The 18,280-nt window shown below is 38.1% G+C and overlaps 1 protein-coding gene across 1 annotated transcript; it reads right to left on the minus strand.

The window, feature by feature from the left end:
* Positions 1 to 17,216: 17,216 nt before the first annotated feature.
* LOC105231475 (brachyurin) lies at positions 17,217 to 18,280 on the minus strand. Its single transcript, XM_011212784.4, has 2 exons — positions 18,020 to 18,280; positions 17,217 to 17,953 (listed from the first exon to the last, which is right to left on the minus strand). The coding sequence occupies exons 1-2, from the start codon at positions 18,277 to 18,279 to the stop codon at positions 17,356 to 17,358; spliced, it is 858 nt and encodes a 285-aa protein (XP_011211086.2). The 5' UTR covers position 18,280; the 3' UTR covers positions 17,217 to 17,355.

Consider the following 18,280-nt stretch of genomic DNA (forward strand, 5'->3'; position numbering starts at 1 on the left):
CAGATTTTTATTCGCCACTTAAACGCGCAGCGCGTTGCTGCCGTGTGTGTGCAGGTGTGCAAATGTTGGCTGCGTAGCGCTCAGTTCACTGTATTGAGCCAGCAGGCATGCACACACACGCCTACGTGGTATGTGTGCATATGGCACATGTTTACATTCCTCGTACACACACTCCGAGGCATGTGCAGGTCGGCGTTTGCACTCATAATATCGCTCGTGGTACGTGCAAAAGCAGTTCAGCTGCAATGCAGTGCAATCGAGTGCCCCCTTCGGCCCTGCCCTGTTGCTGCTGTCGCTCAAAGCCGGATGAGGATGCCGCTGCTGCTGCTATTGATGGCAATGACGTGTATGAAAATCTTATGAATTTTTTAAGATTCAATGTCGCATTCGTTGATGTGTAAAGTTCGTCGATAAGAGCAACGTGGTGAGACAGTACCAGCGCATATTGCGATTTATGTGGAGAATTAAGGTAAAAATCGATGAAACTTAAATACTTTTCAATCATATTCATCACGTTTGTGGAGAAAAAGAATTGAGTAGTAGAGTTGAAATTTAAAAGGCAATTTATATATAGATACTAAAATATTGAAAAAAATATTTGATTAAAGAAATTCATAAAATTATTTTCAATACTTTATGAATAATTTTACTTTTTACACATGTGTAATTCCAGTTCTTCTAGTTTCTGTCAAAGATGTGTGTGATCTCACGTCGTCCTAATACAAGACGAACCCCGTTCTGCAGATCAGTTCTGGTCTTTTTTTCTATTACTTGCTTCTATCTCATCAGTTGTTGACAGTAAAATGTAGAATCAATTCGTTGCCAAGGCTTGAGCAGCTCATAGTGGATGATTCCTTTCCAATCCCTCCAAACGCGCAGCACAATCTTATGCGACCATTTGTTGAGCTTAATCACGCTTGGATCATTATATTTTTTCCACAATATTGTCATAATTGACCTACTTTTCATCTCCTGCTAACATTCGCTCCAGAAATGGTTTGATTTCATTTCGTTTCAGCAAAGAATAGCAGATGTTAATTCGATCCATTTCATTTTTCACAGACAATCCATGTGGTACCCAAGCATCGAGCATCGTTTTGTAGTCAGCTTATTTGAAATGGTTCAAAACCATTTGATGATGAATGTTAAGTTCTTTAGCGATGTCGAGGCTGCTTATGTGACGGTCCTCGTCAATCTTTTCCATAATTTCAGCCACCTTTTCAGCGATAGGACGACCATAGCGAGCGTATTTTTCACAATGAAATTTTCAGAATTGAAGCGAGCGAACTTATACAGTATCGTCTCCGTAAACTTCATAAATTTCATTAAAGAATTTTTTCATTATTTTCACTGGATTAAGTGAAGCCTAAAATCTCACCTATTCAACACTGTATGGTATGACACAACATGATTGGTGGCACTAAAGACTATCTTCAGTTTTATAAAATAGTAATCTCAAGGTAGCAGTAATTTGTCTCTCTTTATTGTAATCGCATTTAAGGGGGAGATACCTGTAGAATTTTTAAAAAATTAAAAAAAAAATTTCACTCTTGTCAATTGAAAAACTATTCAAAAACATACTCCCAAAATTTCATTGGTATACTCCGAATATTTTCGAAAAAATAAAATAAGTCTAAATTATGGACATTTCATGAATTAACAGCCAAAAAGATTGATCTTCATACATCACTTAATAAAATTGCATTTACTTTGTACTCAATATTTTTTCGCCGCCAATTTTCTTTCATGTATAAAAAACATGAATACGAACACGCAGCACGAACTTGACAAACATTGAACGCCCGTCAATACTAATTGAGCGCCTGCGATATCATCAAATATGGAAAATTGCTTGCAGTACTGCGTCACTTTGACCGAGACAATGATTGTTGCAACGCAACAGAGTAATGACAGCAGCGGTGGCAATTTGATCATCTCAATTACCACTGTGGGCTCATTTGGCCATATTGTGGCCGTGCGCAAGCATTGTTGCGGCGCATGTACACTGCTGTCGTTGTTGCAATTGTTGCGGTCAATTTTGTGGCACCAGCTGATAAACAACTGAATGTGCATAGTCTATGTGTCTGTTGCTATGTACGCGTTTAAGTGAGTTTCGGTATTTGGGTGCACACGAACTTCTGTCCATTTCGTGTATTTTGATTATAAGTTGCGCATGCGTGGTGTTGTTACTGCTTTAAAATTCATACATAAGAAAACTATAGGAATTTAAATATTTTATTTATAGACTCAATAAGATTGAAACTTAAATTTTCTCAAAGCACATGACTGGTCGATACACCTCAAAAGGGCTTTCTATGATTCCAATACCTTAAGTCAGACACTCTCTAAGCCCTACCACTAAACACAGATGCCATTTCATTTCGCAAAGCAAGAGTGTAAGCATTATAATTTCAAATTTTCAATATTGGATTTCCTGCTTGGTCACTTGCCATAACTGTATGCTTGGCTATGTGACATTGTGTCCAAAGCTTTTCAGAGGACAATAAGGATTACTCGCAAATCCATTGCTCGGCCTTTGCAACCGAGTTAAAAAGGAATGGATGGCCGTGTGTATTTGCAAGTAATTCTTGTCATAACGGAACACTCAAAAAGATTATATTTCGATTCATATGTGGCTAGTCAAAAGCTCAATATAAGCTACCTGAAAGTAACTGGTTCACAAAATGGTTGTTATGACTTTTAGGCCGCTCACATATGCTGTATACTACGTTAGGAAAGATACTATGCTTTTCCCAAGCAAACTTTTTACTTAATAAAATCGTAGAAAATTACTTATGTGTCATAGCGCAAACTTAAGAACTCTGGCAACACTGATTTTAATTAAAATTCTCAAACTATGAATTTTTGATATTTAAGAAAAAAAATCTGAAACTTTAAATATTAATTTTACTATTTTCATATAGATCCAATATTTATCAACAGCCATTCGCAATTTTGTGCGGTTCTCACATACTCAAACACACACATACAACCACAATGTGCTGCCGCTCACAAAAGCCAATATTTGCCATACAAAATGCCGAAGCAAAGTTGCACTTGTTTCCGCAGCAGTGTTCAACATGGTTGACTTCGTGATATTCATTTTTCTAGCTTTTCTCATTCAGATTTTTCATATTTTTTTGCACTTGTAAAGCTGCACTAAATCCCGATGCCATTGTTGCTCATCGTAAACTATTACATAGGAATTTTTTAACAGCCATGAGCTGACTCAACTCGGCTTTGGACTTGCTTGGCTTTGTTATGCAGATTTTTCACGCACAACCAACACAAACTCGCACACCCTCACACTGAAATGGAATGCCGGATGTAAGCCCTGTCTCTGCTACGATGAATTATCTGTGTCAGTGTGTGTGTGTGTATGTGACTGAGTCTATTTTAGTTACAATGATATTGCAAAGTGGACAAAATACATGCTGCATATACGCACTGATATATCTATACACATTTTTATACCCATACATCCATCTATAAATACATATGTATGTTTGTAGTTGTGTGTGTGCGTCTATCCCCTGCTAAGTTATATTGTATTCAGTGGCTTAGTAGCTTTATTAATATTTATCAGGCGGACTTAAGCAAGTGTCAACGAAAGTGCGGTGGCCACAAAAGAGATAATGTCACATGGGTTTACTATAAAAGCAATATATGCACATTTTTCGGTGTGAAGGGAATAAAAGAAACTTTAAAATTGTTGAAGACACTCCATCCATGGTAAAAGTGGTGAGGAAATATTTAAAGTGGCTTAACTATTTCAGTTAAAATGAAGTAGAAATATTACGAAAAGTACAATGGAATGAATTAAGAATATAGAATAAAATGGAATAAGTCAAATTTTGGTATTTTTAAATGAGTAAAATAAATCTAGGAAAAAACTAAAAGATAATTCAGTGCAATACTTAATACCAGTAGAAGAGGGAAAATACTTGTACTTTTTGAAAAAATTAAAATAAATTCGTTGTAGATTAAAATCCATTTTGAAGGAAAGATAAAACAGGAATCATTAAAGAAAAAATAATTTACAGGCGATCTGTGGAGGAAAAAAAAGGACAGGGTCGTGGCTAAATTTTTAAGAGTTAGGAACGGTGCATCCCGATCCGGTGAAATGGGGCTCAAAATAAAATTTTTTGATAAATATGATGTGAGTAGAATAATATTTTATATGTAAAATTCAATTAAAATTAAGCAAGAATTGATATACAAGATTAGGTTAGACCAATAAGTCACGCATAGACTAGTTGATGGAGATGGAGTTCAGTTGCTTGTCCAAGGGGAGTAGTTATCGTTTAGGAGCCTGTGCTTCACGCGAATTTTAACAGACTCTACGGCCTCACTGTCGATACCTTTACCAGCGTATCATACCGTGGAGACCCCAGATGCTTACAGTGTAGTCTTGACAACATGAAACAAGTACACTGCATGCTTCATTGTTTCCCTAGTGCCTCACTCTGGACATTTTCTGAAGTCTTCTCGATCTATCAGACCCACTCTGCGGGCATGTATGTATGTCGTACCATCGTGCTCCTACAGTCTCTTATATCGAGTGGCCATATGTATTTTGTGTACTTCCGATCTACCGTTGTACAAATGGCAGTTTTACATCCATGTAGCTCGTTCCATCGGGATTTGATGTTCTTCACCATGCTTCTGTCGAGATCGTCGTATAGACAACGTATGCGCTTCCCAAGGTTGATCACGTTTTCGGATGTTAGCTGTACACCATTCTTGCCAATTTCGACTCGTTCATTGCCCTCGATGTCTTTATGGCCTGGCACCTTGTAGAACTGGAGTTGCTTGCTTCTGGCAACACTTCTGCCCTGCTTATCAAGACACTTCTGGCCGCTCGATTTCAGCGTGAAATATACTATATATACTATGAATATATGGTCCGGAAACTTAGAGACACCGTATATATATGTTTAGAATGTTGTGCGTATCTAACATACCTTAACGCCAGCCATCTTTTTCTATGTTTACCGCGTGGATTTATAGATGGCAGGTTTAGTACCAGTTCAAAAGCCGCCGTTGGAGTTCCTCTTAAAGCTCCCGTTGTGCACAGCGCAGCGAACCTCTGAAATTTTTCCTTCGGTAGGGACATTTTCGAACGCCTGGCCACCATACTACTGCACCGTATTCCAGAATTAGTCTACCAACAGCTGTGTCGCACCAGTGCATGGGAGACGGAGAGAGCCCCTAGTTGTTTCGAGCATCTGCCTACATGCATATAAAGCACTGCTGGCTTTCCTCAAGTGCTTTTCCCGATACTTTTGCATACCCAAAAAATCACTTTTCGCCATAGCACGGATAGACAGAGCGCATTATGTAGCATTCCGTCCCTACCGAGCGATTTTTTATATTATATTATATTATATTTTAGTCTCTTTAAAGATGTGTTCGGTCACATTTAACGCAATACTCCCTTCGTATTTAAGGCTTAGCACATCCCTACAGCCCGGAAAGTGGACACTGACTGGGTCTTCCAATGAGTCCTGGCAGTTGACCGTTCACACTCCGCTACTTTTGCTAATTAGACAGACCGATGCGGAGCTTTTGGATAAAAGTTTCCTAAATCTCGCCACTTCGTTGATCTTTCCAAATCAAGTACAAAAGTTGTTGCAGGATTCTCGCTTTGTCCTCCACACCAACTTCTTGTAGTCTCTTAGAAGGTTTTTATATTCGATATACAAAATTTCATATAAAATAATTTTAGTAGTTGTAAAAAGTTCGACCATATGAGAAACGGTCTTTATTGGATAGTGAAAATTTATGACAATCTATTGTCAGATCTTCTGAAATGCAGATCAAAGGCAGAAAAAATTATTTATGATATTTTATTCTTGAATAAAACCACAACAGATCAAGTCGATGATAATATATAATATTAATCTAAGTTACTATAAAATATATTATTTATTACTTTACAAAAGGCATAAACCATATATGAAACGAAAGCCTCCTCGGACTTCAAACTCTACACGTGCTTAGTAATTTATATATTCTGAGAGCATTGCCTAGGCCAATTGCACACAAATTGTCGGCATTTATATCTTTAGCGACATATCTTCTCAGCTCACCTGACGCAAGCAATAACTGCTGCATATACATATGTTTTTCTATTTGTACGGGCAGCATGCAAGAGCATATTAAATTTATCACTCACTCTCACTTCCTCAATTACGCTCACATAGCGACAATTTATGCTTATTTATATGTATCCGTGGTTGCTATTGGCCTTAGTGGCGATAAATTAAAGGATTCCGGTTGGATAGCACATGAATGCCAGAGCTCGTTCACACATACGTTTATTGCACGCACACGCACACATACAAATAAACATAACCGATAACTTAACGAGGCAATAACAATTTATCGCCTTCGAAAGCGAATTTTTCAGAAGAAGCTAAAGCGGACAGGTACTTAAATAAGTGAATGGATCTGTATGTGCGTGTATATATGCTGAAGTATGGCACAAGACTGCTGCCCGCTTACGGTAGTTCTACCGAACACATATCGCTTGAATTAGTTCGGAAAAAATAGCTTGTGGAGCAATCGAATGCAGTACTTCAAATGTAAAAAATATTCGCCTTTACTTTAGTCACTTCCGTCTGCTATATTTTTTCGTCTTTCCTTAAATTTTTCAGTGAACTCGAATCATCCACATTTCTCACCAACCACAGTGTCACCATTTTCCATGACATCCGTATACCGCACAAACCAACGGCATTAGCCAAGGTGACTGTGAACAGCTGTCTTCTGCCTTCCACAACCTGCCATCTGCCATTTGGCAATGGGCAATGACCATGGCCGTGACAATAAAATCGTTTCGCGCAATTGGAGCTCGCAATTCGCTATCAGCACGCTGCCAATAAATTTGAGTGCTTATGTAGTATGTATGTACATACATACATACATATGTCTTTGTTCACACCGCAAATGCTCAATGAGCTCACAGTATGAGCAATATATCCAGCGAGCATTTCAAATTGCTCACGTCGCTGCATTTTATACCCACACATTGGCCACTTTGTACCTTTCAACACCTCCAACTTCGCTTATTTGCCGACTTGTATGTATGTGTTCTTTAATGGTCACAGGCACAATGTCACAGCTAAGGGGATTTCATATAAATTATTGCCAAGCCATTTTAAGTGTCATTCCAAATAAATGAGCGCCGGAGTGAGCTAATGAACGAATACATCGGACTATATTTACTCTTCACAGACATTCGAAATTGTCACATGAAGGTTCTGTAGTTAAATAGTACATTTACAAGAGCACTTAGTAGTTGGCTATTTTCGATTGGTGAACTTTAGAAATCGAAATAATGAAATTGAATTGATGTAATTTATAACCGAATTCAATACTTTCCAAATTCATTTCTTTTAAGTGGTGGCCTCTACTTGTTTAACGTCATTCTCATTATGTCCAAATATGTTTCGTAAGATATTTTCAGACCACCTTTAATAAAATTTCAAAAATTCTTATTTTCCAAGAAAATTGCAGGATAGTCTCAGAAAATACTAGAAGGAGTTGAAAAAAAGTTATAGCTCGACGAAATTATGGAAGATCATGGACTAGGACCATCACATAAGCAGCCATGACATCGCTAAGAAACTTAACATTCATCACCAAATCGGTTTGAACCATTTAAAAAGGCTGTCTACAAAAATAAGCTCGCGCACATGAATTGTTTGTGAAAAATTTAATGGACCAAATTATCATCTATGATGCTTGTCTGAAACGAAATGAAATCGAACCATTTCTTAAGCGAATGGTAACAGGAGACGAAAATTGGATCAAGTACGTCAATAATGTGCGAAAGATATCATGGTCCAAGCGTGGTGAAGCTTAACAAATGGTCGCAAAGCCAGGTTTGACACCTCCAAAGGTTATGCTGAGTGTTTGATGGAATTGGAAAGGAATCATCCAGCTTGGTTGAACGATATCAATAACTGATGAGAATGAAACAAAAACTGGGACAGCTTGGCTAGGAAGTTTTGAAGCATCCACCTTATAGCCCTAATCTTGCACCATCGGACTACCATTTGTTTCGGTAAATGCAGAACTCTCAATGGAGTAAAGTTGGCTTCAAGAGAAGCCTATAAAAATTACTTGTCGCTGTGTTTCGCCGAGAAAGCAGAAAAGTTTTACACTGATGAAATAATGTCTCTTGTGGAAAAATGGTAAAAAGTGGTCGCTCAAAATTGTACATATTTGGTTCATTAAAGTTCATTATAAATATAAAAAGAATAAGTTGAAATTTGATAAGAAATACGAAAAGTCTTTTTCGACTACACAATATTAAAGGAATTTTATAAACAAATGATGAAATGAAAAATGCTGTAGACGAAACTCAATTTAAGAATCTCGGCATAATATTCGTTTAGTTAAGTTAGGTTCGATAATCAGGCTGATATGCGTCAATAGCAGGAAAGAGCCTACTTGAACAGCTAGAAAGGCCGGTAAGTTGTAGTCATGGCAATGAGTAATCTGGTATGGAATGTTATTATTAGGCCAAAGGTAAAAGTTGAAGGTTTATCTGTTGACCTGCGTTATCTCTGTTTTTTTTATCAATCAGCGTCTTCACATAACACATGAAATCCAGCGGCGATAAATTGTACGAATTCGAAGGCCACGCCACAGACTCACAACAACGCGAGATAATGTGGTCACCAAAGCGTTGCTTCAATAAATTGAGTGTTTTGTTAGCTTACCATTCAACCATCTGTACCATAGTGCCATCTTGCGGGAGCCAAACGTCGTCCATATCAACATTCTTCATTTCATGCCCGAAAAAGTGCTTAATCATGAATATAAATACATGGTAATTTTGAAGAGATCCAAAGATCCCACCAAATAATGATTTTTTAAGAATGTCATGGCCTCTTAAAAAAAAACAATTGGGTTATCATCGCTCCAAAAGCGACTATTTTATTTATTTATATATTCATTCAACCAAAAGTTAACCTAATCGCTGAAAAAAATTTGTTTACGCGTCTAAAAAAAACCATTTACCTGAACCATTTTACAGAAATATGTCCAAAAAAAAAGTTCATCGAAACATTTTGCTATAATTATAGGGCTTCCGCCATCTTTTTTTATTTTAGTACAGACGCTTCTTATAAATTTATTAGAGTAACTTACATTCTTCAATTGGAAAATAATAACTAACAAAGTTTTTAAGACAATCCACAAAGCAGCAGTAATTATTCTTTAAAGCACAGAAAAAGCTAAATTTAAAATATTCTTTCAATTTTTCTTACACTTATGCCAAAACCCACAAAAAATTTTCAATATAAGTATATTTGAAAGGTCAAATTAATGAGATGCTTTATTACGCTTATTATTTTCATTATACTCGCACTCTCCTCAAATATAAAAGCCAACCATGAGATAAATGCTAATTATAATGTAGTCTTCATCAAAGAAGCCCGCACAACTCTTTACCAAATGATTATCCTTGCGCTACCTTTGCACATAAAAGTCAAAGAAAAACTTAAATTTCATCGCACACCAAGAGCCAGAGAGCCAAAGAGCTAGTCAAACACAATAATCACAGACCACATAAAATCAGGTCAGCAGTTACGCAAAAGCCGTCAAAAGTTTTGTACGCAAAAGCGCCACCACTTAGCAAGCACACGCAACCGAACGCCGGTATGTACGAGTGTGTGTGCAGCAGCAATTCAGCAGCAATTCAGCCAGCATTTCGGATTGCTTTAAGGATTGCTGCCATAAAGACGTAGTGACGGAAGTGCGTGCTGTTGTTGGTGCTGTTTGTGTGCGAGGTGAGAAATTGAAATTTCCATTAGAACAATGAACGAACACACTCGTACAAGTACTTTAAAATGGTTTTCGGTAAGGTGAAGTGTTGGCAAATGCCAGCAAAACTTTTCCACTTTCACGCCTCCGGCGGCGAAGACAGCACAGACGGCGGACGGGCGGCAAATCCGCCGGAGCGCTGTGGTGCCCCGAGTGTGCACAAAGACGTGGCGCAATTACACAGAAGAAGTAACACCGAATGCCTGGAACGCCGCACAATGCGAAGGCTCTTCAAGTTGGAATCATTGAATGCGTGAAAAAACTGCAAACTTTGGTGAGTGCTGTGCGCTGCAGCCTGAAATCGCATGTACAACAACGACTGGCGTGTGTATTGGTGAGTAGCCCACGCAGTTGCAGATTGGCTGCGCAAACGTAAAACAACAATTCACCGTTGGCTTAACGGCTGAGCAATGTGTGGGCGGAAATGGTGCAAAGCTTTGGCGAGACTGCATGGTAGTGGTGGGGTACGGCGTCAAGCCGTAGAAAGGCAACACTTGCGAAAATTTATCGCCTGCCCACTGGTGAACGGAAATTAAGAGCGGCAGGTCTTTACTAGTCCTGGATAAGCGCAGGCACTTCCTGTGTGAATTGTTTGTTTTCGCCCTCTGCTTTGCCTTTTGGCTGCGCCACAAGTAGCTGATCGAAAATTTTAGTCACGTATACGCAGTGGCAGCCAACATGCGAAAAAATTGTTGAGATTTGATTTGGCTTTGTAGAAGGTATGTTTTCGGCGTATTGGAGCTCAATTAAAATGAAATCGGTTTTGAAAACTGCAAATTGTGGGATTTTCCTGGGTTGTATGAAACTAAAACAACTTTCGATGTTTACAAAATACAAAATAAACTGTTTTAAATTCAATCATAAAGATGATAAAGTATTTCAAATGAAATATTTGTTGAAGCAAAAATATCGATTATCTTTCAGTCAATGTTTGAAGCAGCCAAGTGTCACTGCTTTTCTGGCGGTCTTGGATCTAACCTCTAAACTAACCAAATAGGTGGATTTTTGATATTACAAAAAGTTGGTTTCTATTCAAGGAAACGTCGAAGACCTTATAAAAAATATATATAAATCATCAGCGTGATGAGCTGAGTAGATTTACACATGTCTGACCGTTTCTTAATAAATGCTACTAAGCGACTAGCAGTTTGTAAGATATCTTTCTGATTTTTACGTACGTACATTTCTCCTTACTTGTATAGCATATAGCTATCATACAAACTTATCGCTCAAAATAACTTCCTTATATGGAAGACCTTTTTACTTGGCAAGATATATTGACTAAATTTTGGATGAATTATTATATAAAGCATTACTGTAATATCAGAATACAATTTTTAGATTGGGTTACAATAGCCTATAGCTGACAGTCGGCTACCGATCAAAATCTTTTTCTTGTATGGAAACTTTTGAGTGGTATTTTAGCTTCGTTGCAGCCTTTTTACTTCTTTCTACGTATAAATACTATTTGTATTACAAATATACTCGTATTTTGCTTTTGTTACGAAAACTTTCCATACAAGAACTTGATTCCGGTCGTTCAGTTTGTATGGAAACTATATGTTATAGTGGTCCGATATCGGCAGTTCCGACAAATGAGCAGCTTCTTGAAGAAAAAATTACATTTGAAAAATTTCAAAACGATGTCTTAAAAATTGAGGGAATAGTTCATATCTACTGTGCCCAAAAAATAAGGTGACATTGTATTTTATTATTTTAAATTTTTTATTTATTCAATGCACTTATGCCAACGGATTTTCCAATTTTCGGAACACTGGTTGTAGTCACTTTCCGTCTTCGCTGCGGCTTGAATCTCCTCTATCGTATAAAAACGGTGTCCCCGGAGCGGTCTTTTGAGCTTGGTGAACAGCCAGAAGTCGCACGGCACCAGATCAGGTGAATACGGTGGTTGCGGAACGATATGGGTTGAGTTTTTGGCGAAATGATCACGAATTACGAGGGCAGTATGGGATGGTGCATTATCGTGGTGTAAAAACCAAGAATTGTCTTTCCACAATTCCGGCCTTTTTAGGCGGATAGCGTTACGCAAACGACGCATAACGTTCAAATAATATTCCTTGTTGACTGTTTGACCGGTTGGAAGGAATTCATAATGCACAACACCACGATAATCGAAGAAAACAGTCAACATGACCTTGATTTTTGAGCGACTTTGGCGCGATTTTTTTGGTCTCGGCTCTCTTTTGGCACGATATTCGCTCGATTGATCGGTTGTTTCGGGGTCGTACGCATAGATCCAAGTCTCATCGCCAGTTATAATGCATCTCATGACAACCTGCTAGTCGGAAAGCATCGTTTCACACACTTCAACGCCACACCTTTTTCCAAAAAATTCAATGTTTTCGGTACCAGTCGAGATTTGACGCGCTTGGGCCCAAAACATCCTTCAAAATGGTTTTGGCTGAGCTTTTCAATATGCCAACTTCATCAGTAAAGCCTTTAATTGTTAGTCGACGGGTTTTCAACACCAAATCTTTGATTTGTTGTACGTGAGCTTCGTCGATTGAGGTTGATGGTCGCCCTGGATGCTCTCCGTCTTCGACACGTTCACGGCCGGCTTGGAACTCACTATACCACTTGTAAACATTTTTTTAAGACATAGCCTCATCATCAAAGGGTTTCTGCACCATCCTCAACGTATCTGCAGCAGAAAAAAAATGTGTCCGTAAACAAAATTTAATGCAAATTCTTTGCTCAACAAATTTCGACATCGCAAAAAACGAAAAACTTACTTTTAGCAGCTCGCAAAACGACACGTATCTCAACCACTAGTGAATATTTTGACATGAAATTTGACATAAATGTGACTGACAGTACTACCGACCTAAAAAAAAAAATAATTAATCCAAATCCTTCGACGCGCACAGTTTAAATTCAAATGTAACCTTATTTTTTGGGCACAAACAGACGAGATCAGTATACTGATCATTTATATATACACTTTATAAGGTCTCCGACGCTTCCTTCTGGGTGTTACAATCTTCGTGGCAAGCTTAACATACCCTGTTCAGGCTATAATAACAAATTCAGCAGGGACCGATTTTGACCTTACCAATTGGGCTTAATATCACCCATTTTGGTTAATGGAAACTCTTAGAACGTACCTAGTGCTATAAGCTTTCTAGCCCCCTTATAATATACTTAGTAAATTTTATTTCCGAAGGAACATGCAACCCCGCACATAATGGGCTGGGCTTGATTTACTTATTTCGAATAATTTCCCACACTATATGGTATGGCACAATGTGATTGGTAGCAGTGGTGATATACGACTGCAACGACATCTATTGACAAAATACGAAAAGACTTTTTCGGCTAATGAATATATTCAATACAATTTTTTCTTAGTAAAAATTTAGAAAAATTTAATCTTTGTTATCAAATTAATAATTCTATTATAAAATAGGTTTAATAGATATTCCGTTTTCAGCTGTGTCAAAATTCTTTAAATTCCAGAATGTGATTATAAACTCCCTCTAAACGCACTTAAAATCGTTGGACTTTCTCTTAATATTATTATCGCAGATACTTTAGCAAACTTTTCCAACTTTATTTTACGAAATTGTGTCAGCAGGAGAAATCCAACTGTTCGTGGACGCATGCCAGCGAATAAAAAACTTTAAGCGACATATTTTTTACTTATTTTAATACCAACAGCAGGCCTAATAAAATTTCATTAGCAACAATTATGCCATTATGTTGCTGGTGTCAGCAATTTAAGTTGCGCAAAAGTCGCACAAAAAATAATAATCAAAATATAAAATAATATTAGAGCTAATGCAAAGGAGCGCAGCACTTGCCGCAACTGAAGCGAGTCGAGGCGAGGAGATGTTGGCAAAACTTTGACCCTGAACAAAAATCGGCAATTTGCTGACGATGCGTGTGCAAGATTATGCCGCTGTAAATATGTATATGTAGGAATGTAGGCCTGTAGCACAGCTGCTCCAAGTGCTCGCTTGTGCGTAAGTATAATCTTGAAAATTGCAGAGAACACGCACATAAACTTTGTGCAGCTCGAAAAGCATTCAGAGTGGCCATGTTGTGGTTAAGTTGTGTTTGCTACGACATTACATTAAACATTGTTACTAAGTATATATATAAAGAAATTATAATTATTACTTAAACTTAGAATTTAAGAAGTAAACGTCCAAACTTTGATAGACTTTTCCAGGAGCGACCTTCTCTATACTATAATACTCTATATCAGCCCTTCGTGTACAAAAATTTTTGCTGTAAATTCTGTTACAGTAAATTTTCAGAGTACTCTCCTTAATTTCCATTAAAATCAGCGCCTTCGACACAAATACATATATAAAATCGTGTGTATGTGTCTGCAAACTCTTACCTTTTCTCTTCACTTCAAACTGTTGACCTGCTTTTCAAAACAATTCACTAAAGTCACAGCATGTCGAGACACAAATCATCATTAGTATTTCCGTGCGTATACATGAATGTGTGTGTATGTGTGTGTGTGTATGTGGAAATAACGTCAAACTCACAAGCAGAACCCATCAGTTAGAGTACGTGTCGGCTTTAGCTCACAACACGCAACGACACTCCGTCTGTCAGTCATCTTAACAGCCGGAATATGTGACTTGCAGCTTGACGCATGCCACATGCCACATGCCACCACACTGCATTGCACGCTACATGCTACAACTAAATTGCCGCCACCTTCTCATATCAGCTGCTTGAGCAATAATGTTGGAGTTTGGTTAACACTCTTCCAAACCCACCCATACGCACACACACTCACACACATACATACGTGCCACATTTTATTCTCCACCTCACCGCTTGCTTCACGTATCGATTTCGATTGTAATCTAATTTTATTGATATTGACACAATTTCGCAGATTTCCGGATAAACATAAAAGTAACAGAAATGCCGTGGCGTAATGAGAAAAGCGGAAGCCAAGCGCGCAGGAAGCAGCAGCAGAGCAATAAATATAATTGTGTTGTACGAGTGAGAAAACAATGAATGAAAGTAGAAATTGCACTTTGGTGTAATATCTTGTCGACTTGGGCGTAACGGGTCTCACTCATATCGTTTGTATTACTGTTATAACGGCTCGGCAAGTTTTGAGCAAACAGAATTTTACATTAAAAGTGCGAATAATTGGAGTTCGCAGGGAACTTTCTTATTAATTTGAGTGCTATTGGGAACGGAAGTGAATTATTTAAGTGATTGTGTGTAATAAAATGGTGGAAAAGGAGTTATAATATTATTTTAATTAACTTATTATTGAATAAGAGGACGATGTATATATATATGTATTAGGGTGATTCAAAAAAAAAATGTTTTTTACCGATTGCTACTCGGAAAAATAGGTTCCTAGACACCTCTAAGAAAGCCTCTCCAAATATGAGTTCTTAATTGTAACGGGAAGGTCCTCCTACATACAGTTTTCTATTTTTTCTTATTATCAGATAGAAAAATTTATATCTCGCTTCCAACTACTTGAAAAAATATCTTGTTCCTTAGATTTTGTAGGAAATTGAATGCCTTAAAAAAAAGTCTCATATGATTTTTTCGTAAACCCAACCGTTTAAAAGATATTAATAGTAAAAGATTGACTATTTTTGGGAAAATTTTTTATTTCTTATGTATTTTATAACTCAATGAAAAAAATCATTATGAATGATGAAACTCATCGGTTGTAAGTGGCAGCTCTAATTATAACTAGATTGAGACATTTACAACAGATTAGGCGTCAGTCAGTCCGTACAACAGAACATACTTATCTTCTTCTCTCCCATGAATACTTGGTTCAGTGGACCCGTAGGCGAGACATTATAGGGGAGTAGCTAAGGTTTAGTGGATTAAAGTCCTGCACTCCGGCTTTCGATGCTTCCTGCTACTATAAAAAAACTCCAAACTGCAGGATGGCATCTTTTCATCGTTTTTTTCTTTCGCTTTCACTTCAGATATTTAAAGTATACTTTTACTATCTTCCTTACATTCTCTACTAAAACCGACATAATTTTCTGCGTTCGTTCTTGAAGAGACGTTTTTCAATACTTAAATAATCACATTATATATTTATATAATTAAATGTACTTTAATAACGATTCATTTTGAAAAAATTTGAATACGATTTTTTGCTTGAAATTATGAACAAAAAACGTTGTGTTTTGCGAAAAATTTACACTTCCGAGTGGCTTAAAAATCGGACTTATTATCAAAAATCTTATTTCTTTGATTATTACTTGAAAAATGTGTCTGAAAGGGCGTGTGAGAATTGCAAGTCGATCGATCCAACTGCTTCGTAGAAACTTTTTCCACTGATGCTTAAAATGCGCTTCGAGAAAAAAATGTCTATTTTTCATTTCATTTTTTTTTGCATGAAATTCATCTTTATAAGCGGCCAAAAACTAAAAAAATTTAAGTTTTTTCCAAGAAAAAAATTTAAAAAATTAATAAATTCATATTTTCTGAGCTTTCTGCCTAATAACTTTCGTACTGTTTCCATTTCTTTGCTGTCAAGTGATCATGCAGTTTTCCCTTCTTCCACTTCAACACGCATTACTTCGGAAAATTAAATTTCTTCCTTCAAAAAATTATTTTGTGAATTCTTGGAATAATGTTTATATTTCGTTTGTTAACAAACGTAAAAAAACTCACCGAAGCTCAGGCCGACAGAGCACAATACACCAACCTAAGCTGAGATTCTAGTTAATTCCAACTATAATTAGTTGAGGTTAATTAATTGCTAAAAAGCCAACGTCGCACATTTTACTTAATAATTTTGTCACCATATATATGTACATAAATACAGATTGCAATTAAGTGAACGACTTTTGGCAGATCTAAGTGAAATGTATTGCCCAATTTAGTTGCTCATACGCACTGTCACCTCCAAGCACCAAGCAATAGCAGCAGAGTCCAGCCAATAAACAGGCGTAAACACAGAAAGCAAAATACAAGAGCAGAGAAGCACTTAGTGAAAAAAGAAAAAAACAACAATAACACGAACTTTCCTAATGCTTGTTAATGTGTGTGTGTGTGTGTGCAGCTCTACTCAATTGCTACGTGCCACATTTCTCTAACGTTTAGTCAATACGCTAGACGCACAGGCGAACAATTTCCACTTCAGCCAACAAATTGGCGTTGATTGCTTTGTTTTCGACACTGTTTGTTGTTTTACTCTCCAAAGCAATTTTCCACAACACAAGCACACACTTCTCTGCCTCCGCCCCCATGCCTTGCATAATTAATGGCGTTCAATTAGGCGTTAATTGCTTGGGTCGCTTTGTGGGTGACGATTACGAAAATTGCACGACGCAATTGCTTTCACGAAGCAGTAAACAAGCAAACAACGAAAATAATATGCATAAATACCGTTAGTTGAACACTTTATTGCACAAAATATACCAAACAATACAAGTAAATAGCAAAACGAGCAATTAACGTGCGACATTAAAAGCGAAGCAAGCACAAATGCGAATACAAATATACACTCAGTTGACGCCGAGTGTTTGCGCGCACTTCCGTTCAATAAACTTGAATGCCCGTACGCGCGGTTATCCAATCCAGATACGTCGTTATGCGCGTATACACCGATGGATAACCAATTTCGCAACCACCAGCGCTGCCAAAGGCGGTCAACCCAATCAAATAGCTTTTATTGCGATAGTAATAGGTTAGTGGACCGCCAGAGTCGCCATCACAGCTGCCGCGTCCGCCAGCGCCACTGGCGCAAATGTGGTTGGGGCCACGCACCAAGCCGGGCAGATAATAGCAGGCACACTCACTCAACGGCAGCACGGGCGCATCCACATAGTACAACAACAAATTGAACATCATTTTTTCACTATCGCTGTCACTTCTCAGACCCCAGCCGGATGTGGTGACGATTTCACCCTCCAAAAAGGACTGTGTCATGAAGCGCGGCGCAAGTGGTATTGTCTGTACCGCGTCGGAGAGCGCGGCCGGTGATGGCAGACGCACAAGACCAATGTCATCACGACCGCCATGCAGCACATAACGTTCATAGACGATGAAAGCACTTTCACTCACATTGTAAACAGCCGCCGAGGTGAGCGGATTGGCGAAATCGATGGAGCCCAAAAACACTTTGCCGCGCGTTGACCTGCAATGTGGAGGTAAAATAATTATTATTATACAAACGAGTAGACCACTTGCAAATGTGGCATACTTATATAAACAATGCGCGGCGGTGAGCACATAACTCACGGATATCAGCGTGCCGCCGCATTGATAGACTTTAGGTGCGCGCAACAGCAGCAGCCCCACCTGATAGGGGAACATGTTAGGCGCGGCCAGGTCGCCGCCTGTAATGCGCGTATCCACGCCGCGTGTGATGTTATATTTGGAACACTGCTTATCCCACACCAACCAAGCGAGGTCCCAATACCAGAAATCGTAAATGCCGCCGCCAAAGTAATTTCGGTGCATT

The sequence above is a fragment of the Bactrocera dorsalis genome, chromosome 5, assembly GCF_023373825.1.
Source record: "Bactrocera dorsalis isolate Fly_Bdor chromosome 5, ASM2337382v1, whole genome shotgun sequence".
In the NCBI taxonomy this organism is placed as follows: domain Eukaryota; kingdom Metazoa; phylum Arthropoda; class Insecta; order Diptera; family Tephritidae; genus Bactrocera; species Bactrocera dorsalis.